The sequence below is a fragment of the Kryptolebias marmoratus genome, linkage group LG6 (genome assembly GCF_001649575.2).
Source record: "Kryptolebias marmoratus isolate JLee-2015 linkage group LG6, ASM164957v2, whole genome shotgun sequence".
Lineage (NCBI taxonomy): Eukaryota > Metazoa > Chordata > Actinopteri > Cyprinodontiformes > Rivulidae > Kryptolebias > Kryptolebias marmoratus.
Genome location: NC_051435.1, coordinates 9,520,635 through 9,546,633, shown reverse-complemented (window position 1 = coordinate 9,546,633; position 25,999 = coordinate 9,520,635). Strand labels below are relative to the sequence as shown.

The 25,999-nt window shown below is 41.1% G+C and overlaps 4 protein-coding genes across 8 annotated transcripts; 2 read left to right on the top strand and 2 right to left on the bottom strand.

Annotated features, from left to right (window-relative positions):
* The first annotated feature begins 1,035 nt into the window (after positions 1-1,035).
* LOC108240381 (zinc finger protein 436) lies at positions 1,036-2,718 on the top strand. 3 transcript variants are annotated; one of them, XM_017423799.3, is made up of 2 exons: positions 1,036-1,359; positions 1,546-2,718. In XM_017423799.3, the coding sequence occupies exon 2, from the start codon at positions 1,601-1,603 to the stop codon at positions 2,648-2,650; it is 1,050 nt and encodes a 349-aa protein (XP_017279288.1). In that variant the 5' UTR covers positions 1,036-1,359; positions 1,546-1,600; the 3' UTR covers positions 2,651-2,718. The 3 variants fall into 3 exon arrangements, with proteins under 3 accessions (XP_017279288.1, XP_024863344.1, XP_017279290.1); XM_025007576.2 differs by having other exon boundaries at positions 1,036-1,381; XM_017423801.3 differs by having other exon boundaries at positions 1,036-1,444.
* Positions 2,719-2,766: 48 nt separating this feature from the next.
* Positions 2,767-9,629, bottom strand: prmt2 (protein arginine methyltransferase 2). Of its 3 annotated transcripts, XM_017423798.2 has the most exons (9): positions 9,267-9,602; positions 8,992-9,183; positions 7,263-7,424; positions 5,578-5,742; positions 5,268-5,443; positions 4,116-4,245; positions 3,892-4,028; positions 3,632-3,806; positions 2,767-3,527 (listed from the first exon to the last, which is right to left on the bottom strand). In XM_017423798.2, the coding sequence occupies exons 1-9, from the start codon at positions 9,351-9,353 to the stop codon at positions 3,495-3,497; spliced, it is 1,257 nt and encodes a 418-aa protein (XP_017279287.1). In that variant the 5' UTR covers positions 9,354-9,602; the 3' UTR covers positions 2,767-3,494. The 3 variants fall into 3 exon arrangements, 2 of the variants coding, with proteins under 2 accessions (XP_017279287.1, XP_017279286.1); XM_017423797.2 differs by having other exon boundaries at positions 3,892-4,245; positions 9,267-9,623; XR_005233315.1 differs by lacking the exons at positions 2,767-3,527; positions 3,632-3,806; positions 3,892-4,028 and adding an exon at positions 4,747-4,856 and having other exon boundaries at positions 4,115-4,245; positions 9,267-9,629.
* A 510-nt stretch (positions 9,630-10,139) lies between these two features.
* On the bottom strand, positions 10,140-13,459 carry ercc1 (excision repair cross-complementation group 1). Its single transcript, XM_017423867.3, has 9 exons — positions 13,275-13,459; positions 12,647-13,054; positions 12,385-12,488; positions 12,091-12,190; positions 11,217-11,293; positions 10,862-10,961; positions 10,627-10,698; positions 10,437-10,505; positions 10,140-10,362 (listed from the first exon to the last, which is right to left on the bottom strand). Exons 1-9 carry the CDS (start codon positions 13,332-13,334, stop codon positions 10,294-10,296), a joined length of 1,059 nt encoding a protein of 352 aa, XP_017279356.1. The 5' UTR covers positions 13,335-13,459; the 3' UTR covers positions 10,140-10,293.
* A 588-nt stretch (positions 13,460-14,047) lies between these two features.
* On the top strand, positions 14,048-24,407 carry si:dkey-67c22.2 (uncharacterized protein LOC792544 homolog). Its single transcript, XM_017423865.3, has 10 exons — positions 14,048-14,199; positions 15,482-15,577; positions 15,944-16,145; positions 16,558-16,631; positions 16,726-18,558; positions 18,658-19,027; positions 19,245-19,768; positions 20,088-20,566; positions 21,567-21,659; positions 22,563-24,407. The coding sequence occupies exons 2-9, from the start codon at positions 15,550-15,552 to the stop codon at positions 21,639-21,641; spliced, it is 3,585 nt and encodes a 1,194-aa protein (XP_017279354.1). The 5' UTR covers positions 14,048-14,199; positions 15,482-15,549; the 3' UTR covers positions 21,642-21,659; positions 22,563-24,407.
* The last annotated feature ends 1,592 nt before the right edge of the window (positions 24,408-25,999 follow it).

Here is a 25,999-nt window from a genome sequence, read left to right as displayed (position 1 = left end):
TTGCTGCAACACAATCAGAATGTCGTAAAATCCTGTGGTCTAAGCTCTTTGTGTTGGCATAAACTTCAAAATTACTCAATGTAGTTCCTGACAACAACTGAGGTAACATGAGCTGAATGCTTAGGTGGGACTGAATATTTCATCAGTATTTAAGCACTTTTTTTTTTTTACAAAGCTGATAACCAGACATTTATAAAAGGCATTTTAGCACCCCAGGCTTATTTGTAACTTTTGTCATCTGTAAATTCTTTAGTAATCCAGTGAAAAATACAGGTTCAACAATTTGCCTTCAAGTTTCTGGTGTTAATCTGTTTTAAACAAAATGATTATAACGCAGTGCTAGTTTCTAAGATGTATGCAAAAAATTGTTTATGAAAACCTGAGCACAATTTCTCAGCATTTTCTGGTGACTACATCTCACTGTTTTAAGTTATTTGTTTTGTATTAATAAACAACACATGGCTATTTCAGTTTTAAGGTTACATAAATGGTCATTTTATTTATGTATTCATATAAAATAAAATGACAATTTCATGGCCCCCCCAGTTAAATATTTGCTCATAAGTGCTATGAAGATGCAAACAAGTAATAAAAAATCACTGTACCTGGACCATATCAGTGAAGGATGCCTCAGTTGCAGAAAATGTAGTGATGTTAGTCATCAGGGTGTCCTTTTATAAAGGCAGGACATGTCCAGCCCTAAGACACACATTCTCTCTCTCTCTCTCTCTCTCTCAGCTTTTGATTTCTGCAGAATCGAAACCAGGAAGCATCCGGGGGGAAAGTCAAAGTTTAGGTTTCCTCGGACTTCAGGTCCTAAAATGAAACTTTCTGGACCATGATTGTGCATCTGGACTCCCAGTGTTTTAATGTGTTTGTTTGCCAGCCTGAATATTCCACACCCAGTGCATAATACTAAATTAACTCCTTTTTTTTTTGCTATCAGAGGACATTCAGCTGTTTTTTTTTATAATAAATCTAAAGGGGCGGGGCTAATTATTTTACAAAGATTGGGGAATTTAAACAACAAAAAAAAAAAAAGTGTGATCGGACAGTATTATTTTCCTGGTGGTCAGGAGGATATGGACTGATAGTTATTTAAGCAGTGTTTATTGTTGCTCGGTGTAAATGTAAATGTTTAAAGCCTTTTTTTGTTTGGGTGATTTGTCGCTCCGCCGCTCGCTAGATGCTGCTGCAGCGCCTTCTCAGCTGCTGCGTCACCGACAAAAAAAACAAAACAAAACAACAACAAACCGAAGACAACAGAACACCGGAGACAAAACCCCGCTCCCTCGTGTCCTTTCGTCGGGGACATGGACGCGCGACTGAATGCGCGTCTTCTCGGGAGGAACGAGGACGGTACGTGAAGACGTCGTCAGATGTTAGTCGCATCCTTTCTCCTCCGAAGTAGCCGGGGCCTAGCAGCGGATCCGGGGAGCTCCGTGTAAGCGGGGCTTGTTTACTTGTATTACAGATGAACTGCATGTTATGGCGCAGAACGCGGGACTGAAAAGCTGTGTGTGTGTGTTTGGTTTTGGTCCTCAGATTATGAGTCAGCCGGTGGCCCTCCCTGCTTCTCGCAGTGGCTGTGAATGACATCATGCTGGTTAAACCTGGGGACAAAGACTCCCAGCGGCAGTCCAGGCTCTGCTCGGACTGTGGGTGCAGTCTCAGTCCACCTCAGCCCCACCCCACCAGCGCTCCAGCTGCTCCCGGACAGCCCACAGAAACCCCTGACCCTCCGTCCAGATGTGCGTCCTGCCAGGCAGGCGGGGGTCCCTCCAACGGCCGGAGGCCCCACAAGCACCTGAACCCCCACAGCTGCACCCTCTGCACTAAAACCTTCATCTCCTCCGCCCACTTGACCCTTCACCTGGCCTCCCACGGCAAGGAGAGGAGGTTCAGGTGCAACACCTGTGGCAAGTTCTTCCATCAGTCCGCCCACCTGATCGCCCACAAGACGATCCACAGCGGGGACCGGCCGTTCAAATGCCCAGAGTGCGGGAAGACTTTCGGCCGGGCTTCGCACCTGAAGACGCACCGCCGGCTCCACACCGGGGAGAAGCCCTTCAAGTGCAGCTACTGCGACAAGTCGTTCACCCAGAAGGCTGGGCTCCTGGCGCACATTCGTCTTCACACCGGCGAGAAACCGTACGTGTGTGAGAAGTGCGGCGCGGGCTTTCGCTCTCTGTCGCTTCTGCTCTCCCACAAGGCCCAAGAGGCCTCTGGGCAGGCCAAACCGGCACCGGCTCCGGCACCTGCACCAGCTCCTGCTCGTGCACCAGCGCTCAGCCAGCCTGACAGAACACAAAGCAGCACGGGAGACCTGAAGTGTGGCGTCTGCTGCCGCACCTTTGTGCGCTCCTCGTACATCAGGCTGCACATACGCCTCAAAAAAGGACAGCGGCCGTATCACTGCAAGGTGTGCAACAAGACCTTCGTCAAGCTGGACACGTTCGTTAACCACTGCGAGAAGCACCTGAAGCAGAAGAGGGAAAAGAACGCGCTCAAGTACAAAGTGGTGAAGCCTCCCATGTTCGTTCCGCTCTCGAGGTCCACCTCTCCCGAGACCTCACCCGCTCAGTCCTTATCCGCGGAGGTCAACACGCGCTCCAAAGCTAAATCGAAGACTTTTAAGACTGAGCCATAACCAAGACGAAGAAATGTGTCACAGAACAGTTAAATTCACAAAAAAAAAACAAAAAAAAACTGGTAAAATGTTTACAAATGGGGGCGATTTTAAAGAGACCAAGAGAAAATGAGTAGTTAAGCTCCCTACAGACTTTATTGTACTGAAATCAGCATAGGTTTACAAATTGTACAATTATTTTCCTGATTATAATCTTGTTGTGGTTCTAATGTATAATTTCAGACACAGGATTCTTTAATGAAGACTGAAGAGGTCTTGGTTCTGGGGAGTTGTGTGAGAGAGAGAGGGAGGCATTTTCTTTGTTATTGTTTTTAATACTCAGAGATTCTGACTTTAACCCCATCTGTGCAGTATTTGTTTAGCATATTTATTGCATATTTTTGTACGAAAAGTTTCTGTTGTATTCATTGTTCACTTTGATTTTTAAGGGTAAAAAAAAAGTCTACGATCTTAAAACCATTAGAAATTGTTAAAATGTTAAATTGAAACAGTGCAAATGGCAGGTGCTGTGAGTATTAATGTCAGTGTAAATTAAACTCAGACTGTTTAACAGGATGAAGTGAGTAAAATAAACATTAAAAAACATAAAACGATGGGCCTTTTCTTCCACATTCAGCCCAGCTCTGGCTGTTTTTCCTCCTCAGCCGTGTTTCGTTCTTACAGACTCTGTGTGAGCTCAGCTGCTCCTGCAGGGCTGATCACTGCGGGCCTGGACCGCCTGCCAGATGACCCGCTGAAGGCCAGACGTGTGGTAGCCGAGCCCGATTACCAGTCAGCTCCCAGCTGGAGCGCGGACCCATTGGGTCGGGTTCTCCGTCGATCACTGGTGTTGTGTGAGAGTTTGTCATCTCCACATGGGGAAACTTTTTGTCCCAACCTAAAGACAAAACAAACAACAAAAAAAAAACAGCCAACATGATCAAATCCTGTGGAGCAGTGTGTCGTAAATATAGGAATGTGAGCACAACGTGAGAAGTTTGCCTGGCAGCTGTCGGTATCGTCTGTGCCGCTGTTGATGTTCCAGTGCAGCGTAACGGTCATGTGACGTCTCCAGATCGGGTTTCTGTGCAGAGCAACGGATCCTCTGATGGAGTCTCCGGCGTTCACGCTGACCGGTCTGTCCAGCATGAACAAAGTCTGCTTCCAGTGGGTCAACCTGAAGTGGGCGAGTCAGTGGGCATCAGTTAATAATACATGTTGATTGAAGTTGTTGAACATCGTTTTTCTCGTGTTTTCTGTACTCAGAGTTTGGCCCCGTGTCCAGCTCCACTGCTGCCCCTCCCTTCTCCAGGCTCTCAAACTGAACGGTAAACCAGGCCGTGAATCCGTGGAAAACTCCAGACTTTTCCACGCAGAAATGAAACTCCCCCTTCATTTCCTGAGAAATTAAACCCTGCGCTGTTAGTTTCGCACTCCGAGATAAAGCCACAGCAGCTTCCACAGATAAAAATCTACGATTAGATACCTCAAGGTCTCTCACTTGCACGGTGTACATATCGAGGCAGATGACATCACAGGAAGCAGCGAGGCAGTCGTTGGGCTCGATCAGGTGGCTGAATTTAGGCTTGGTGAAGAACTCCTGCTGCGCTAAAGGCCTGCAGAAATGAAAGATTCAGAACAAAAAGCTAAATGAGCTAACTGTTACAGATAATCTGCAGCACGACTCAGACAAAACAAACAGAGTGCAGAGCAATCTTCCATTAACATTATTAGTCACGCTTGTGTTGGGAAAGTAGCTATGATCCCAGTTATTGTGCAGCAACATAATCCCAGGGATGGTTTGTCGAGTCCTCAGTATAAAGTGTTCAGTTTTAATTTACGGCTTTAATGGGTCCTACTATCACGTTTTACTGTACTCCCATTTGATAGCGTTCGTGCTCTGATAGCAGCCAGGACACTGTAGCAAACGACTGACTCATCCAGGTCTGCATCACTCTTTCATTTCAAAAAGAGATATATAATAATTTGCAAAAGAAAATAAGGCGGGACTTTAGTGAAGCAGATCAGAAATAACAAAGTCACACAGGAAGAGACACAGTCAGAGTTTCCTATCAGAGTCTGAGTCATGTGTGCACCACTCAGCGATGTGGTTTTACCTGACAGAATCCTCTGACTGTATCTCTGGGTCGATGCAGCTCTGTCTTATCGACTGCTTTAGCTCATCATCTTCTGCTGAGGTGTTTTATGTGCACGGCTCTGTCGTCACCTGAGGAAAGGGATGTTTTTCACTGGCCTCTGTGGTTGTTTGTTTGTCATGTCCAGTTCATTTAGAAGCAGTGCTTTCACAGAAACACATCAACTGTCATCTGTTTGAAACCTGGCCTCGCATCTGATACGTTTACTACAAAAAGATACAGTGAGTTTTGTGTTTGGTATAGGGAAGTTGAGGAAATGTGTAAGATATAATTACGGTTTTGGATTCTTTTGCTTTTTTTCCCCCCCTGACTGTCACAGACCAGCAATCCCAGCAAATGACGAACACAAAACAAACACAACCCAGTGCTACCCTGTAATTTTAACAGGATAAATGTGCATCCGAGTTTGGAATCTGAACATGAGGTGAAAGCAAAAACATAAAAACGATGTTCAGTGTCAGCGGCCGACCGATGGCTCTTACTGAAGAGGAGTGAAATCCAAGCCATAGGGCCGCTCCCAGAAGGCCATCTTCTCTGTGTAATAGCTGTCGGCCTGGCATGGAACCAGGGTGAGGGCACCAGAGGAGGGCCACATCACACCTCCATCTCTGAGCCAGCGGTCCCTGGCCACAAGAACCGACTCCACCATGAACTCAAACTAGACAGGAGGCAAGAAAAAAACCAAACAAACAAAAACAGGACCTTTTTAAACCTTATTGTGGCTGAAAATTAAAAATGATGACGCAATAGCCTGAAAAAAAAAAGCGACCGCAGTGGAGGAGTCAGTATTACCAGTAAGCAGTTCCCCATCCACTCAGACACAAGGACGTCCACCTGCTCCGGCAGCTCCAGCTCCTCCGCTCGGCCCTGGAGCACCGTCACCACCTCCTCGCAGCCGTTCTGCTTCACCAGCTGCCTGGTGTACTCCGCCATGGAGCTCGCCTCCACAGCGTACACCTGCAGCACCACAAACGGCGTCAAACACCAAGCTGCTCGTCCCGTTATTTGCCCCACAGTTCCTGTCTGACCTGCCCCAGCTGTACGTTCCCTCACGCGCTCTCAGGTCGGCAGATCAGCTACTGCTGGTGGTCCCGAAGTCAAAGAGGAGGTTAAAGAGGCGTTTTCAGTCGCTGCCCCCAAACTGTGGAACCAGCTGCCTTTACAGGTCAGACAGGCCGACTTACTTCCTGTTTTTAAATCTCTTAAACACATTTTTATCTTCTTTGGCTTTTAACTCAATTTGAGATGTTGGCTTTTATTTTTATTGTTTTGATTGTGTTTTATTAGATTTTATAGTTTTATTCTTGTTTTATAATTTTATGTGGTTTTGCCTTTTACGTTTTTATTTGTTGGTGTACAGCAGTTTGGTCAACAGTGTTGTTTTTAAAGTAATTTATAAATAAAATAGCACGGTATTGTATTGTATGTAGTAACACTATTCACCCAGCAGATGGGGCTATAAGTACACTGATGTTCAACATGAGGCTTGCCTAAACTGAAGTAATATTGTTATATTGTAATAAAAATAGAAAAAAATAAGAGTTAATAATATATTTCAAATCTATTTTAAAAATTTTACAGTACATTTTAGTGTTTTGACTAAATTAAAAAACGAAAATCTTAAAAATAATTGATATATTCTGGAAGAAGCTAAGACTTGTACTTTTTCATAGTAACTGAAACATTATTTTAAGTCTCTTCATAGCTAGAAAAAGTCCTATCAATTAAAAAGCATATTTTAATTAATGATCTGCATTCAGCCATTCCTGAGTATCCATCAGTTACCAAGCAGGAAAATGAAGATGCAGCAGCAGCTGCTACAACCAGCCTACTGTAGCCCATAATTTAGGTTTTATTTTAACCAAGAATGCTCTTCTGTATGTTTTTACTTCTAAGCGTACACGTTCTTCTGTCACGTTGTGACAGAATCCACGGGTCCAGGTTAATCATCTTTTCCCAAATAGTTTTCCTCGACCTTAACGGAAAATATCACAAGGTTAACAGCAGAGCCGGCTGTGCTGCCACAAGAATCTGAGCACACTTACAGCAAAGGTTTTCTTCAAACAGTACATTAAATACTACACACAATCGTGCTTCTCAGATTCTTCCATAAAGCTTAAATGTAATAACCCAAACAAAAAAAACAGATAAAACTGAAAAATCCTGTCACAGGCTGCTCACTCAGCCTCTTGTCTTCATGTTCACTTCCAAGAAACAAAATGAGAACGACTGTATGAAAATAAGTGTGTTGCTTTGACTGCAGCAGGTACTGTAGGACAGAAATATCTTCTTGACCTTCAAAAAGAATGGTTTAGTGTTTCATATCCTAATGAAAGAAGCGCTGAAGTTCCTTCTCTCTTTAAAGAATTCAAACTGCTCTTATCACGGCGGCCACTTAAGACTATCGGGCCTTTCTGAAACTATTATTCAACCACATCCACATCAGTCTACCCCGTCAGCATTCCTGTCATGATTACCACTGAGGGCTGAGCCAGCTGAGCGCAGAACAGGCTGATGATCCCGGTCCCGCAGCCCAGGTCCATCACCACCTTGTTCTTCAGGGAGGCGCTGTTGCTGAGCACAACCTGCCGGTACGTCTCCGTGCGGCTCCTGTCTGACAGCATCTCCAGGTGAAGCCTCTGTGTCACGAGACATGAGCAAATAAGACACGAACCCCGTGGCTGAGGGGTCCCCTTAGAGTCGCTAAGGCATCACGTGTAAAAAGAAAGGGTTGTGATATTATTAAATGACCCTGAAAATAGATTTAGTCTGTGATAAATTGTGTTTTTAATCAGACTAAAGAAGTAAAAGTCTGTAATGTCAAGTTCCTGATTGACAAAGACAACATTATAAAACTAATTGATTATTGTATAAAATAACTGTGAAATCAAAGCAGACACAAAAAAACCCTGTTGCAAGTAGAAAAAGCTATTGTTTCATTTGTGCAGCAGAAGGTGATTTGGAAGCAACAAAGCACAGGGGCATCAGGGTTGTTTTATCGAATATGTTAATCTGGTCACTTTGGCTCATTGATCCTTTATCTGACTGAAGTTTGTGCAAATTACAATCTACAACCTTGACTTTGGGTCTGAAATATCAGCAGCCTAACTGTGCTGTGTACTGATAAATCCAGGATGTTTTCTATGGATTTGAGGTAACAGATTCATTATAACCCATTTTATCTACGACCTTTGCGTTTTTCTTTTTTTTGCTCTTGGATCTATAAAGTTGTCCAAGCAAAAATACTACCAAATGTATTTTATATAGGAGACAGTACTGTCTCCAGAGTAAACTCATAATTTTAATAAAGGTTGGGACCATTTATAAAGGACTGAAGACACTGATGCAAACCTTTTAACAACCTTGAACTCCCTCTGTGAACTTTGGTGCAGACATGCCAATAGTTTGTTGCAGATTTGTTGATATAAAATGTACACAAACACTGACAGTGAGGGGAGGAAATTTACTCAAATGAGTCTGTTATGACAGCAATTAGCTGATTACATCTTGTGGAGTTTGAGTTGCATCAGCAGCTTGACTCTCTCATTCATTCTGGAGACATTTCTTTAATGGCGTTATGGTGTTTCCAAGAAGCCTGTGCTGTCATAAAGGGTTGTCCTGTTTTTTTAATTTTTTTTGCTCTTAAAAAACTCAAAAGCGAGTGAAGGATGAACTAAACAGACACAACGCAGATTCAAGTGTTTCTGTACAATGTTTTGAACTTTCAGTAGCATTCGCCTGCCAAAAAAGTCACCCCAAACCAAGCTGTTATCATAATAAAATATATCAAGGAAGACATAACTAAAATGTGGCAGCTTAGAGCTAAAACATCCATAAAGTTACTCTCTGTTAGTTACAATTTAGTTCCCAACATTTCTTCCAAAGGCCCCATGTTGTCCAAATGAACTTTATTCTGAACACAACCTGATTTGTTTACATATTTTTCTCAGTTGGTGCTTTTTAATCAGCTACTGATCACCAGCTTTTATGCTTACGTATGTGTCTAGAGACTATACTAAAGCAACATTACTCTGAAAGGACACCGCAGCTTTGACAAATTAAAAGAAATAAAAGATGTTCATATGAATGGATCACCATGTTTTAAGTCTGCATGGTTGCCTTAAAGACACCAAACTGGTCTGAATCTTTTATGGCACAGAGGTGAGTGTCAGCAAAAGATAAAGATGATGGTTGTATGTGTCTAACCAGTGTCCCATAGCTGCCGAAGTATTCTTCATCCTGCCAGGGATCCTCTGAAGAGTTGTCCTCCCCCTCAGCAGAGTCCTGCCGCAGATAGCTGGCAGGAACGTAACCTTTGACCCCCCGCAGCTCAGCCCACCACCAATCTGCGGAAGGCTTGGAGAGAACCAGCAGCTTGTCCCCCGAGCTGAAACTGAGCTGCGAGACAGTAGCAGTAAGTAAACCCGGTGTAAAACAATGCCAGCTGTGTTTCCAAGTGTCCAAAATAAAGTTCGTCTAACCTGCTCCAAGCCGCTTCCAGAGAAATCACACAAGGCAACAAACTCTTCGGGGGACGCGTCGTCGTCGTCCTCTTTATCTGCCTGCATGGTTCAAACACGCAATTTGATTTTTTTGTCCTGACAAAAAATAACCTCACCCCACTTTAACCACTAGCAAGAGCATTGTTACTTGTTCAGTATTGTTACTACAGCGAAACAAGCGGCAAAACTCAGCGGAGCGGATCACACACTTCCTGTTTTGACTTTGGCGCCTTCACGTCTGTCGGAAATGTCAAAACTCCTGCGTGACTCTGTCGTAAATAAACGCAATAAGCTTTATTTTAAAAATTTTATTAGAAACCATAGTCTGTGGAAGCTCATTTCCGACACTTGGATTAAAAAACGAAAACAAACTAATTAATATTATCTCAAAATTATGACTTAACCCTCAATAATGACATAAGTCATAATTTCAAGATAATGTCTCACATTTATGACTTGGACAAAAGTTGGCTTCCATACAAAGCTGTTGAATGGCACTATGGGGAAAAAAGGAGTTTAAATGCTCTAATTACTTCTAATTACATGCTAATCTGTTTTCTACATGTATTTTAACAACATAATCCTACATAGGAGCTACTTTTTGTCCTACTACTCAAATAGCTAACTCTTCCTCATTTCAGTGCACTGAAAAAAACTATTATTCTGATGAAAAAGTAAAAGAAATGTTTCACAAGGAGATCAGTAATCATGACACAAAAATGTGACATATTTAGACCAGTTAGGTCTTTTAGGGACACTTCTATTTAGACAACTTATTCTTTTTTAAAATAACGCATTTTTTCAGTCATTCTTTGGTTTGCGCTGTGAATAAATAAGAGCAGGGGGACATTATAGAGTATAAAAATATAACATTTTTTATTATTTATCAAAACAAACTCAATTCCAAAAAAACAATACAACTGTAAACCATTTCATAGTTCAAAAACATCTTAAACATTTCAGTAAATGTTCAACAATTTCTTCCCGTCACATTCTGGGTAAAGTCTCAGCTGCTGCTGTCTGCTGTCTTTGACTTGAGAAAAGGCTTGTGGAGTACATCATGAAGTCGTCTTGCCTGTGAACACAAAACAATAAGATGCTCTGTCTACGATCAGCATACTAACATTCTGGATTTGTGTTCTTCCTCACCTTTTGTGGTCCGAGGCCGGGACAGAGAACCAAGTCTTCCTTGGAGGCATTGATGATTCCTTCGACAGACTGCAAAAAGAAGAGCAAAGTGTATCGTCTGCATCTACTTAACCGGAATCGTTCTCTTTGAGGGGAGCGAAAAGTCAAACTCAAGTCAAAAGTCCCATTTTTTCTCATCAGAAATACTCACCGAGAAAGTGGACAGCAAGGTAATGGCATCAGTTTTGTTTATAGACTTCACAGTTGTCAGACAATCCGTAACCTTTAAGAAAAAAAAAATCAAGTTAACAAGATTTTTACGAATCTGGACATGTATTTTTCCCCGTAACGCATTTTCTTTTTCTGATCATATGTTGTTTTTTTGTTAAAAAACTAGAATGTCTAAATAATATTTGTGGCAAAAAGAAGGCATGTAAAACACAGACCTTTGAAAGATAGTCTTTTTCAACTTGCTCCTTCAGGAGGTCAGCTGGCTTCTTTTCATAAGACTTATACGTTTCCAGGTAACGTCCTGCTTCTTCAGGGCTTATCAATAAAAACGAGGAAAAAAAGCAGGATTTACACTCGAGAGCTAGTAAAATAAAGCGCCTCAAAAATAACCTAGGATTGTCATGATTAAATGGTTGAACTCTCCAAGACATGCACCATCAGGTAACAGAAGTATCCAACTTTATCTTCTGATTACACACTTTGAAGTTGCCAAGGCAAGGCCAGTTGCAAGCACTCGTTTTTGAGAAGGCAGCATTTAAATCTCTCATGCACCATCGGTCGCCGTCTCACCTCCAAGCCAAGACAAGAGTGCAGTCAGCCATGATGCAGATGCGAGCCAGCTCCTTTAACGCATGATGAGGATCTTTCTGTCGCAAAAAACCCCCCATAATGATATAAAAAAAGTCACTTAAAACTGTGTTCATCCTTAAACCTTCAATGTAATTTGAGACTGCTGATCTGTTACAGATGGACCAACATCTGTTTTTCCTTTACGTAGTGCCAAAAATAGTTACCAGCTGCACACTTCACTTACACCAGTTTAAGCGAAACCAATTTGGTTGAAGCAAGACATACTTCACAACCGAATAGCTCTGCAAGGACAGCTCACATTATAGTTAGTGTTCTGTGAAGGCTGATTTAATTTGCCAAACAGAAAATGGATGCACGTTTGAAATCTTGTCAGCTCTTTGTAATGGCTTCACTTATCTTAAGTGTTGTTCCTGTTCATGACTGTCGCAGGATAACCAAAAGATTGATATTTATCTTCATTTATGGATTCAGTTTGCATAAGAGCCCCTATTTACAAATCAACAATCTGTGTCCACAGATTTTTATATAACTAAGCTGTTGAATAAAACCAAACAAGACAGTAAATATCGGTCCATGAAGTTTCTCTTTTCAAAAACAAAACACAAGAGCTGCATTTGAGGGACTAAATCTGGACTCTAATACAAGTAAACGTTTTCAGAATAAGTGTAAAAATGTAAGCTTTATTTGAAATAAGACAACAGATCAGGGGTAAAATATACAGAATTAAATACAAATATATACATTAACTTTGTTAATAACTGGGTGTGATTATCCCCATTTTTACTGATAAATTGAAACCAAAGCATCACTGCTGAAAGTTTATTTTTTATGATAAAAAGCATTTTTTACCTACCACATCTACTTGAACCAGCAGGACACGCAGAGCGAATGAGTTTCCAAGCTGCTTTAAACGATCATGGATATAGTTTGGATTGAGGTTGTGGTACCTCAGACTTCAAACAGGGTCCAAAATCAATGTAAAACAAACAAACAAAGAAAAAACACAGAGGAGAACGAGTTAGGACAATGTTTATTAACCATATATATATATATATATATATATATATGATCAGCCAACATTATTTATGCAAATTTGCTGTTAGGGAAAAATGTTTCGAGTCACAGTTCATGAAGGACAAAAGCCCACCTGAGGAAGAGTGCACAGGTTGTCTGACCCAAAACATAATCCGGCACAACATCTCCAAACTCCCACGGCACACTCCTCACAAACTTCAGAATGGGATTTCCTCTCTGCAGAAGCAAAAAAACAAACACACATTGGTCTTCCGATTATTTCACAAATATAAAACCACTCAACATGTCAACAAACACTCAATGTAGATGCATTAGGGGTCATTTCTGCATATTTATTCTTTCATATATTATAAAATATAAAGGTTTGTGCTAACCTGTCGAGGACTAACAATGATGCTGCTCCCAGACCCCACAGGTTTAGGACCCTGGTTCAGACTTGGAGCTGACTTTTGGCAGTTCCCCTCAGCCACCCCCGTCTCCTCACTCCTTTTCGCCTCCACAGGTTGAGCTTCAGTTTCTTTAACATAGTCCTGGTCCCTTTCACACCCTCCTGTGGTGCTGGAGGACACAGACTCTGGCTCTCCTTGCTTCAGACTATTGAGTCCAGCTCCTTCAGTCCTGCTTACTTTGGAGGAGAAGTCTCTCTGTGGAACAGCAGCCACATTACTTTTACTCTGGACGATGTATTCTGCATATGACAGGGGTCGATCCGCCTGTTTGTCAGCAGTCGAAGTTGTAGTGTTTTGTTGCCCACTGGATGAAGGCTGAAACTGTGGCTTTGGCTGGAAAATATATGTTTGAGAATCAAAAATTACATATGACGTCATACTACAGTACGTTAGCAAGCTAGCATGCCCGAAAGATTATTTTAGCTAAATTGCTGAGCTTTATTTAAAAGTTGAATTTATAATTTAATGTTGGGATAACTTAGTGAGTGTTAGAAATTCTGCTAGCCACATAGCTAAGTAGCTGCAGTGCTTCATAAAAATAAAAAATACACACCGGTAATCTTTCTTTAGTAAAAGCTGAATCGTCCAGATTGATTTGAAACCTTTTCTTCATGTTTTTTCACCTGATAAAAATGTTTCAACGTAAACACACTGATCAATATGCTAAGGAAGCTTGTATTTACGTTACTTGCTAGGCGGACAAAATAGTGGTTTGGCCACTTCCGGTGTACCCACCGGAATAAAAGCACAGCCTATGGTTGGGCCACTTCCGGTATACCCACCGGAATAAAAGCACAGTCAAATTAATACATTTGGCAGGCTAACGAATTTCATTACAAACATTATTTATCGCATTATGATGTTTATTTTATAACTTAATTTTCTTTAAAAAACTCTAAATTAAGTTGCAACATAATTAGGTTTTAAGTTATATTTAAATTTTATTTATAACAACTAAGAAGATAATAAAATACCAAACTGATGTTTGCATGTTTTTAAACCAGAGCAAGAATCGATCATTCTGATTTGCACATACTACTTTTGGACATACACAATTAAAGAAGCAGTATCGTGGAAATACTCAAATATCTGAAGCAATTTCCATTATAAAACATAAAAACAGGTTTCCTGCTTAAAAAATGTTTTTTATGGTGAAAAAATAAGTTAATTATAATTTCTTGCAAATTTTGATTATTGTTCTGCTGGAGGCTAACCGCAGCACATTTACAAAGTAAATAAATAAAAAAAGGGAAATATTTTATAATCAACGGAAGTAAAGAAATAGTTGTTTAGTTTGGTGTTGCCTCGGAAACAGTGACGCAGCCATTCAAACCGCGAAGCATGGCATGCTGGGATACCTCTCTCCATCATGGCGGATCAGCGAGCAGGCTAACGATAACGGTTAGCACATTGAACAACTGCACGGCCATCGTCTGGGGTTTTCTTCACGGGAGCTGCAGCTACTCATCACAAACTGGGTAATTTCGCGCCACAGAACAACCTGTTAAAGTAAACGAAACGAGCTCGCTTTGTCGGCAAGACGTAGCGGCTAAACGTTCAGCGGGCCAAGCGGCTTCATTAGCGGTAAACTGGAACTGCAGATAAGGCCGCGGCGACATGCAGTCGGCACATTTGGCTTTTACGGCTAATAGGTTGTTCAATCGGTAAGCTGTTCGTAGAGCAGCCAAAATAAGCTCGTATTAGCCGTGCCATCTCGAGCTGTTGTTTAAATAAATGAAATTCCATCGGTACCGTTTGTGAATGAATGTTAGCCCGAGTCGTGCAGGCCTGACACAGGTCAGCGTTATCTAACGTGTTTACGGTGAGACGATATGCAGAACTTGCTTCTCATTCGGCTTTGTTTGGTCATCGTGAACCACCAGCTTTTATTATTTCTATTTAGTCACATAGTTATGGCTGACTTTATCGTCTTCATGTGTTTTGTGATTAAAATAGCATGTTGAGAATTGTAGCTTTAGCATTTACGAGGCATTTTCCATTGAAGCGTTTTTTTGACAGTACTTTTAGAATAGTTGTCTTTTAGAAAGTGAAGATTGATTTCTTTTTTCGAATATAAATTCTGTATACCAAGTACCCGTGCTATTGTAGCTTTGTTATTGTTTTTGTGTAGCAGGTCATCGCACATGTTCTGTTCTCGATGACCATAATAGATCCTTACTATAGTCTGAAACAGTTGTTTTTCTGACAATGTTGTTTAAAAAAAATAGCTCATCAATTACGATTGGATAGGATGTGTTTGCCATCATCCTTCACTGTTTATTGAAAAACACTGCAAAAAATCTGACCTTTTGATTTTAAATGTGTGAAACTAGTTTATTTTTAGTTTATGGAGTCCCTTTTTTATCTTGTAGAGTTAAAAAAAAGGCAAATATGTTTGTTTCAAAGATAGGTAATTTGTTTAACCTTTGGGGGAAATGTTTGTAAATGATGTTTCTTATGATTTTTATGTTCCTGAGTGGAACGCATGCTGCTTTAAGGGCTTTATGTTGAGTTTTGTGTCAGATGTTGGCTTCATTTTTTTTTGGATTGAGATGGTCTGCGTTAGTGTGACAACCATCCTTTTAAAGGTTTTAAAGGGAATGATTGTAGTTTAGATGGTGGGGTGGTTTATCTTCATCCTGTTTCCGGGTGAATCCCTAGAACCAAGTGTCAGACAAACTTTACATTCTGCCGCTCCAATATAAAATATGTTTATTATGTTGCGTCTTTAATTTACAACACTTTTGTTTGCTTCCCCAGTCCTGTGTGAAACAGAAGAACAGCAGAGTCATTAGGAGGCGCTTTCGCATCATTTTGGGGCCGACATTATGGAGACTGCAGTGGACGTTCCTTCAGGTAAGCGATGGATCGAACAGAGAAAATCTGAACTTGGTCTCTGTTTTAAAAAGATTAAATTGCACTCACCTGCAACTAGTTTTCCTATGCAATCCAAAATCCAGAACATTTAGACTTAGATGTTTCAGATGATTTTTTTTTTTTTCAAAAAACAGTAATCAAATTCAGTTTTAATTATTATTCAGTTTTTAAAAAATTTATAATTGTGTCGTTTTGAAATTTTACTTTAGTAACCATACAATCCTGTCACTGTTTTATTTCTGATTTGAAAGAAAGACGGAGACAATTGGGTTTTTTTTTTGTCAATTTTCTCTTGGTTTTGCCGTGGAGGACCTTTGTAATCAAAACTTTGGATTCCCCAAACAGGTGAGGATGAAGCACCTGAGAAGGATGACGTGAATGCCAAGGAAGAGCCACCTCACAAGAAAAACAAGAAGCACAGAAAACACAAGAGCAAGAAGAAAAAGAGGAAGAGAAAAGGCGAGAAGGAGAGCAGTTCTGAATCTGGTGCTGAGTCCGATGTAGAGCCTCCACCTCCACTGAGACCTGTCAGGACCACTAGAGCCAGGTCAGAGGAAAAAACACTTTTATTTTATTCATCAATTAAATACAATGCCAGATCTCAACTACATGCACAAGGCTTCAAAAATGGACTCAAGCTTTTACACCCTAAAAATCTAAACAAAAAACAGACAGATTTTTAGTATTTTCAGTCTTATTTTTGCAACTCTGCTTTATAGATTGATTTTGATAAGTGTCTGCATCATGAGCCAACAAAATTATTGAATTACTTTCCAGTTATTCTTTGTGCAGCCTTGCTCTCTTAGTATTGCTAGAATGAATAGTAACAATTCAAAAATCTATGTTTTTACTTTGTGGAAATATCCAAGAAAATGAATCAGGGCCTTTTTCTCGTGTAAACAAATTTAAGAGTTTATTAAGTATATAAAAAAAATGTAATCCTTTCTGGGGTTTTTTAGTGCCAGACTGGCTGCAGCAGCTGGAGCTGTAGAACATGCTGGACCGAAAGAGGAGGGGAAAAAAGCAATTACAGGTACATGAAAGTCTCATACAACCATAGTACTACACAATAAATGCCATTTTTAATCTATTTTAACTATGGCTGTTTGTTTTTTTAAATTGTGTAGAAACAGAGGGAGACACAAAATCCAAAAAACATAAAAAACAAGCTGCCAAAAAAAAGAAAAAGAAGAAAAAGAAAGATGAGAAACAGGAGAAGAAATCCCCGTCTCGTTCTCCATCTGAAAGCAGCTCAGCTTCAGGTTCTGAGTCGGAAGGTGAAGGAGCTAAAACAGCTGGTGATGGCAAATATTCTTCAGCTCCTGGATCCGACCTCAAAGAACCAATATCCAAACTGGTTCCAAAAGGCAAACAAGGGGAAGAACAAGTAGCTCCCATCTTAATCCAGAAACCTGAATTGCCTGGTGGAAAGATAGAAGAGGTAACTGATATGGATGTATCCTTCACTGGAGAGAAGGTTTGTAGTGCCAATGAATCACAAAATGATAAAAGGTCACCCTCTGCTGGCCAAGATGAGATAACACAGACAGAAACTGTTAAAGTTAAGACAGAAAACAGTCCTGGAGATGGTACATTCAGCTGTGCTCAGGAATTGCCTGACATTATTCCAAAACAGGAAGGTACAGCTCCAAAAGATGACCCGTGCCTGAAAGATCAGACCAGTTCAGTTCAAGTGGCAAAGGTTAAAGAGCACGATTTGGCCAGGTGTCCTTCTCCCCCCAGGATCTTGGAAATAAAGAAATCAGAGTCAGGCCCAAGTCGGTCACCATCACCTCGATTTACTAAGGAGCAGTCAGGTGGACCACCAACAGAATTGGTGAAAGAACGGTCTCGAAGTCAGTCAAGGTCAAGCTCCAAGGGAAGACTGTCTCCAACTCCTCTGAAGAGCCGACAGCTGTCCCGTTCCAAGTCTCGCTCTCTGTCCCCCAAATCCAAGAAAAAATCCCTCTCTCCAGCCCGCAAGTCTCCAAAAAAATCGAGCCGCCGGTCCCGATCCACCTCTCTTTCTGTTACTCCCAAAAAGAAGGTGTCAAGATCTCCAAGGAAATCCAAGTCTCCTAAACGGCGAAGGGGCTCAGTGTCTGTTTCCCCAAAGCGACGCAGAAGTTCTCACTCACCCAAAAGAAAGGCATCACGGTCCCCGAAACGTGGTGGCCGAAGGTCTCCCTCCCTATCTCGGTCTCCACGAAGACGACGGCGATCAAAGTCACGTTCTCGTGGAGGTGCAAGGCGCTCAAGGACCCGGTCACCTAGGAGAGGTGGAGCAGTTAGACGCTCGTTGTCACGTTCTGTCACTAGACCCCGCCGCTCCCATTCGAGATCTAGACGCATTGTTGGTCGATCCAGATCAAGGTCAGTAGGAAGGCGTGCAGGAGGCAGGCGCTCCAGGAGCCGGTCCTTATCTCGACGCAGGAGGTCACCCCTCCCCAGATCTCGCCGCTCACGGTCAGTACGCAGGAGCAGGCGAACCCGTTCACGCTCCATTGTTGTACTTAAGCGCACCCGCCGCTCCAGATCCAGGAGTCCTCGCAAACAGACCAAATCCAGAACCCCTCCCCCTCGCCGGAGGTCTAAATCTCGTTCACCAGTCAGAAGACGTTCCCCTGCAAGGAGGAATCGTTCTCCACCAAGGTCTGGCAAACGCTCCAAGTCTCGCTCATTATCTCGGAGACACCGTTCGCCGCAACGTAGCAAAAGGAGGTCCAAATCTCCAAGGAAGAGTGGAAGAAGGTCAAAGTCTAAATCTGTTTCTGCAGCACTGAACAAATCAAAATCCAGGTCCAGGTCTGAATCAAGTGATGGAAGGTCTGACAGCTCATCCTCAGCCAGATCCGTATCTTACACTCCAGTCAAAGAGAAGAAGTCTTCCCCTCCTCCTACAGAGGAAACATCAGAAGCGAAGATAGTGGAAGAAAATGGAGGACATTCAGTTGAATCAGGTAAAACCTTTTTCAGTGTTGCATGTTTGAGCATAATGTGGTAACTATGACAAATTAATGCATAAATTTAAGCTTTTTTCTCTCTCTCTAAATGTCTAGCCACTGATCAGAAACCAGTTCCTCCAGCAACTGAGTCCAATTCCCAAGGTGGAAATTCCACAGAGAAATTGCAGGATAAGTTGCAGGATGAGCCTGTTCAGGATGTTCCTGATGTTCAGGATAAGAACTGGCATGCTCCCAGTCCCAGATCTGCTTCCAAAGAGCCAGCCTCCGGCTCAGATGGTTCAGAAGGGTCAGATGAAGACGAGGAGACTCCTGTCAAAACAGTGGCTAAAAGTCAGAGAAGCTCCTCAGGTTCAGCATCTCCAGAACCACCAAAGAAGAAGCTGTCCAAGTCACGCTCACCTGCGGATGCCAGGAAACGTTCTCGTTCGACATCCAAGCCTACATCCAGAAGAAAGTTGTCCAGGTTAGTTGTATTGGTGGGTGAATAAATCTGTGAATCAAGTTTTATGTGATTTTTTTTTTTTTTTTTTAAAGGTTACAAGTACTTACAAGATTGAATTGTATTGATTGTAAATACTTTTTAAAAGAGGCATTTAAGAAAGCTAAAAAAAAAATGTCCTTACCTTCTGCTTGTCTTATAACTGCATTGAGTTTCTTATTGTGTGCATTCTTATATTCAGATCAAAGTCTCCAGTGAGGAAAAGAGAGTCTGTTTCTCCATCAGAAAGAAAGAAGCGCCGGTCCAAATCTCGGAGTCCTGCCCGAAGGCGGCGTTCACGATCGCGTTCTGCTGCACGTCGTAAGCGTTCGCGCTCCAAATCACGAACCAGAAACCGTCGATCCAAATCCCGTTCTCCAGCCCGCAAGAGACGTTCCCGTTCACCGAATGCCCGTGGAAGGAGGAGGTCCAAGTCCACTGACAGAAACAAGCGATCCAAGAGCCGCTCCACAGCCCGGAGGAAAAGGTCCAGATCAGGAGACAGAAGCAGGCGATCACGTTCCCGTTCCTCAGATCGCCGACGCAGGTCAAGGTCACGAGGCCGAGGGAGGAGGCCAGTATTTCGCAGTCGGTCGTTTGACAGGCGAGACAGATGGAAGAGGGAACCAAGCCACTCTCCAGTTGTCATTCTTCGCAAGCAGCGGCGCTCAGGGTCCCGAACTCGACGCAGCGCTAGCAAGACGCCACCAAGACTCACTGATCTGGGTAAAACATTTAGTTAAAATATACTGGTGTAGATTGTCAGTCATCTAGGACATGAGAAATCCAAAAAAGGTTAAAAAGGAGGAGCTACTTGGATGAGAAGTGAAATGTCTTCAGCTACAGAATACCAATCCAGTTGTTTTTGTTTTTTAATCTTTTTTGGATTAATTTAGTTAAAATGTGTGCAAAACCTAAGCTTTGATGTAAGATGTAAGAGTAAAAAAGAGACTGGTCTTAATCCTTTTATCTCTCTCTTGATTTTCCTTGCTTACTGTGTCATTCTTCCCCATCCCTCTTTTATGTTTTTTTTTTTTTTTTCCAGATAAGGACCAGTTGCTTGAAATAGCCAAGGCCAATGCTGCTGCCATGTGTGCTAAGGCGGGGGTTCCCATTCCTGAAAGTCTTCGGCCAAAAGCCATCCTCCAGCTCCCTCTGCCCACTCCATCTCCTTCCCCCATCTCGTTACCTTTACCTTTACCTCTTCCGATGGGCATGGGAATGCCGAATATGCCCAATATGGGTCCAATCGGATTGCCCACTATTCCAGGAATGCCCACTATGTCAAACATCACCATGAGCGCCGCTGTGGCGAGTATGACGGCAGCCACCATGACGGCTGCCCTGACCAACATGGGTGCTCTGGCAGCCATGCCACCCCTTGCCCCTCTTCCTACCATCACCAACAAGCCTCCCCCGTGCCTTGCCCCCCCAGCACCATCTCTGAACCTGGACCACATTGAGGAAGCAAAGAGGAAAGTCACTCAGCAGGCCAACATACATACCATTAAGGAGCTCACAGAGGTAAATATGCGGTAAAAACCATTGCTAAATGTGCTGAAGTTTGAGTGTTTCCTGTATTACCTTATTCCGAAAGTTTCTTCAGTTCTGAGTTGAAGATGAAATGCATCACCCACTTTTGGAAGTGCTTTTAAAGAAAGTTACCTCATCGGAAATGTTTTATAATTTATGACCAGTTGCAGCCTGTGTTCCCCATTTTCTTTTAGCTGTTCTGAGAGGGAACCAGGTGGAGTCAAAAAGTGTGTAGAGACCACAGCCATCAGTATAAACCTTAAAGAAAGTTCAGCGTGAAGAAGTGCAATAACCTTTTTGTGTGGCTTAGTCAATCATCTGATTTCAGTCTGATTGCACTTTATTTCCCTTGATGGAGACTACTCTAAAGGTAAAGACACCATAACAAGAGAAAACTGAAGGTGGCCTGGAAAAACGTCACCGGAGAAGATAGATGTTATAGATCACTCATTTCAGGAAGTCCTTTTTTCACACTGTACTTTGTGCATCAGTCTAGACCTACCTAAGTAACCTTCATGCAGTAAATCAAATGACAATGGCAAACATTGCTAAAAAACATTACATAAATTGGGGCATTAAGACAACAAATCCATTAATGAGTGTTTTTATTATTTGTAACATGTTTAGTGAAAATATGCCAGTAGGAATTATTTTTAAAATTCTGTTTGATTTCTGGAGATCATCACGACGCCTGAATTAGTGTTTTGTGAACCTTGGTGGAGTTACAACCCCAACTTTAGGAACAACACTTAAAGTAGTGTGCTTTTTTTTAAAGGATGCTTAGCATGAAACACCCTTAAATAGTAACAGTTTTCTTTTAGCGAACAAAATGTGATATAAGTGGAAAAAATGGCATAGTAACACAATTTTTCACTCCTCCACAGAATGTGAGGAGGAGTGGAAGCTTGTGACTGTCCAAGCACTTCAGCTCTGAATGATATAAGACTGTAACTAATGTTTTTTTATTTGTTTTTTTTGTGCATGTTTGTAGAAATGTAAGATGATTTCAAACAGCAAGGAGGAAATGGCTGTTGCAAAACCCCACGTCTCAGATGATGAAAGCTAAAACAGCCAAGCCCTTCAGGTAAACTCTTGCATCTTTATTGTTTCATTTATTTAAAACACTCAGAAAAATTAAATAAATAAAATCTAAAAAAAAAAAAGTTTGGTCAATGTAAAAGTAATGAGATTGTTTATTAAAATTAATGGGCTACCAACATAAAGTCAATATATGCAGGATGAGATAACATATCTTAGTTTAACATGTGTTTTTATATTTTTAAATGTAAACTTTGTCCTTATTTTTCACTGCTTCAGTGTTTTGTTAGTGTACAGCACATTTGAGTCCCACCTTTCAGGTGTTCAGTCATATCGTCGGATTTACAATTTTAAGCTTATTAAATTGTTGATCATTGATTCAAATTCAGTGTTGGCATTTCTTAATCTGGAGTCGGCTTCATTTGTCAACATCCAAATTACTTTCGGCTCCTTTCTTAAAGAAATAAATAAACAAATCATGTGTACGCATTAAACAATTTTCCTTTATAGATTTTCCCCTCAGCTTAGTTCTCTCACCGGCGCTCCCTTTCAGTTATCCGTTCCTCTCCTCTGCATCGTTCATCATTTATGATTAGTCGGGGCATTTATCAATAACTCATTAAAATGCGGTCAACCTGTTCAGTATTCCAAGTGGTTGCTCCACCCGGTCTAATTTCACTTACCTTTTGTTCAGACCTGCATGTCGGGGGTTCTTCTCAAAGGTCAGCACTGCAGTGAAACAATGTTGTCCGAACGTTTTAAAACAATAAAAGTTCAACTCTAAGCAGGGTAGACACGGGCTCGTCTAAGACGCTAATTTCTTCGGACATTCTTGCCTTCTTGTTGGCAAAATGTGCCGCTTTTTAAATGTTTTAAAGTTCGATTGTGACTTGCTAACAGTTGAAATCCCATAAGTGTTTAACTTTTATTTGGTCTTTTCTGTCCGCAGCTCATCTCCTCAAAAAACTGAAGCAAAATGTAGGATTCTTTAAAAGGAGGACTTACTTTCCCACAGTTCCCTCTGTTAGGCAGACGGACTGACAGAAGATGTTGCTGTTCAAACGGAGGAGCACTGGCAGCGGTCACTGCCCCACACGTCCCCCATTTTAATTCTGTTTGTTTGAGAGCAAAAGACTTGTGGACTTTCACCTGTGATACCACTGAGAAAACAGGACACAGTGAGATGTGCGCTGTTATGACTGTACAGCGAGTTTTAGTGAGTGTGTGTGTGTGCGTGCATATTTGGATTTCACCACCATCCCACCAGTGCTGCTGATGATCTAATCAGAAACGGTTGCAAAACCTGAAGAGGAAACAAACCAAACTAACTTGTGGGGCACGTGTTTTTGTATACATTCTAAGTTTCTTTAATTTAGTTTTACCTTTTATTCTTTCATGAGATTTGTATCAAGTAAAGATGGCTTCCTTGTTCTTCTGTACCACCCCTCCCCGGTTATCTGTAGTCCCCAGTTTTATGATCCAATAACGCAGATGAAGTCGGAGATAGTAGATCCTCACTGGTGATATCATTACACAAATTTGGATCAGAAGCATAGGAGTGAAGCCGGATGCAAGATCTGATTATTTAGAAGATAGATGGCATTTCAATATATTGTCTGCAAGAGAAGAACTTTTATAAAATGAGTAATTCAGTCGGCACAGCCCTGGGTGTGAATTCATTACCTCTTTTTATAGCGCCAAGCTGATCTTTGACTCGGATCTGTTCTTTCATTTGAGCTTTGTTGGGATTTGCCCGTTTTGGAACATGTCTTGCTTTTGATTAAAAAAGGAAAATTATCTTTCCTAATTTAACCTCCTAATATTACACCGCAAATTGATTGATGTGTATTTTCACCTGGGACAAAGAAACAGTACCTTTTTTTTTTTTTTATTAATTTCCCAAAACTTTAAGGAGGATCTTTTGAAGCAACTTTTGAAGAAGTTGCTGCTGATTTGATGGGTGTCTTGGATGTCCTGGATACTAAGACGTTTGAAACGCAAACAGCTAAAATCAGAGAGATCACAAGCAATGATAGAGAACCACAAAACTCAAGTTATTTTATTATTACTGGCTAAAGCTAAAACAGGAACATGCCCTTTAAATATATTGTTATTGGTTAAAAACGATTTAAAAGTTTTTTTTAAGTACTACTTTCTGCATCTGAAGTCACTTAAAAAGAATTTCGAAGTAGATGAACAAAGATATCTTGGAGCGTGTCGATGAAATGTTTCAGACGGCAGATTGGTCAAAGTAGAAAGTCATTAAATACCCAAAATGTCCATTTGATTTAAACCTCAAGTGGATTAAAAATCTTTCAGGAAACGCTGATAATCGGGCCTGTATTGTGGCATGGGTTGGGTCGGGCCGTTCGTCTCACCGGAAGATTGAAGAACAAAGACAAAACTTGGTGCTTTTGTAGAAACTGTTTAAGGGGCAGCTTTTTCTGATTTAAAAAAACAACAAAAAAAGCAACTCGTCTTTTATTTTTCCTATGTTTTTTCGGAGGGATGTTTAATGGTGAATCCATCCAGCCAGGTTCAGTAACGTTTTGGAGATCATCGTTGAAGGTTGTTTCATCTTTAATTATATTTGCTCTGTAAAACAACTGTTAGAATAATTCCCTGAGGTAAGCTTTAGCTATTTTAATGACAAAAAAAACAACAAGAAAATACATTTTAGGAACTCTTACTTTTCTCCCTTTTGTTCCTTTTATTTGAACATGACATTGTTGCTTGCTTTGTACATAAATGTGTTGATGATTATTAATTAAAAACCTCAGCGATCTCCACATTCTTTCCCTTTTCTGCACTGTGTTCACTTTTAGTCAGGTGTAGTTAAAAAAAACATAAATATCTTATTGGGATTAGTTCTCTGTCTTCTTTTATTTCCTAAATATTACTTTTTCAGTCAGCAGTGGGGTATGGCGGGAACATGGACGAATTAGATTCTTTTTCCTTTTTTTACTCTGTTCGGTTACGAGACATCAACTTTCACACCGACAACACGACCCCTGAGCTGACAGCCTTTGTTAAACCTGCTGCCAAGAGTTTCTGTACTTTGGTCTAAAATCTGACATGGTTAGGTGTGAATGCTCCAACAGCGAACAGGTCAGAAGCCTTCAGAGATGGTTGGATTTTTATCTGATGGGATGGATTTTGCCTGGGCAAAGATAGTCAAGGTTGTTAAAATGGATGTATCGTACCATCTGATATCCTCGGTGGTTTGATATTTATCATTATGATCTTTCAGAAAGTAGTTTGGAATGATAAGCAGCTGTAGTTATGAATCTTTCCAACAAGGGGTGCACTTTCTCTTTGTTTTCCCTCCATGTGGTCATGAAGATCTGTTACATCTGTGACATCAAATCGTTTTTATTCCTCCCGATTCTTTGAAAACTGCTCTGACGGGAAATGTATGGGAATTAAAACATTTTGGGGGTTTTATTTTCAGTACAGCAGCTTGCTTCGCACAGATGTTGAGAAATGATGAGCAGTTGAGGCAAGTCTTCAAGAAAGTTTGAAAGCTGTTAATTTGCAGATTCGGGGGGGGGGAAGCCCCGCATCAGATTTTCAAGTTTTCAAAAGCTAAACTCAAAGATGTTTTAAATAATAATCCATTGGTGACTTGTGTAGATTCTCTTCAGCCGTTTTAGTATTTTTGTTCAACCTCGTGATCCAACAAACAACAAGGTGGACGACAACCACTTTGTTATTAAGAACAAGGTAAGAAGAAACACTTTAAAATTAGATTAAACTTTATTAAATTAGATTAAAATCAGTCATCATGTAGATGTGAGGACCTTTACGTGACCTTTTTAATCTACCGTCTGTTTCCAAAAACAGTTTATGTACGTGATCTTATCAACACGTTAAAGGAATAAGGAATGATTTTAAGTGATTATCTTGGACTCATCTTTTTTTTCCCCCCAAAGGCATCTTAAAATGAGTAAATAGAACCCAACAGAGAAACATTTTAATTTGTAGATGAAAGAAGTTTTAAAAAAATTGGTCATTTGTAAATCATTGTAACCATGGCTTTACTGGATATCAAAATGTCATTTTAAAATTGAGACATTTTGTTGGACATTAATGTTTTTGCCCGTGTGTGTGTTAGTTTATCTGACTGTTACCAAAATACCTCATAAACCACTGATCAAATTTTGAAGAGACTTTCAGGAAATCATCATTGGGTGTACATCTGCAACTGGTACACGTTTGGAGTCAAACCCATTCCAGATGGCCGACCTTCAGAAAGCACAAAAGTCGCTATAATTCAGTCACTCATGTAGATATTGAGCTAGAATTTGTTGTGGTAGTAGCTGAGAGTCATTCCCACCACATACTCTGAGTGTGACCGCTTGTGATCTTGCCTGAAATTGTGCAGAA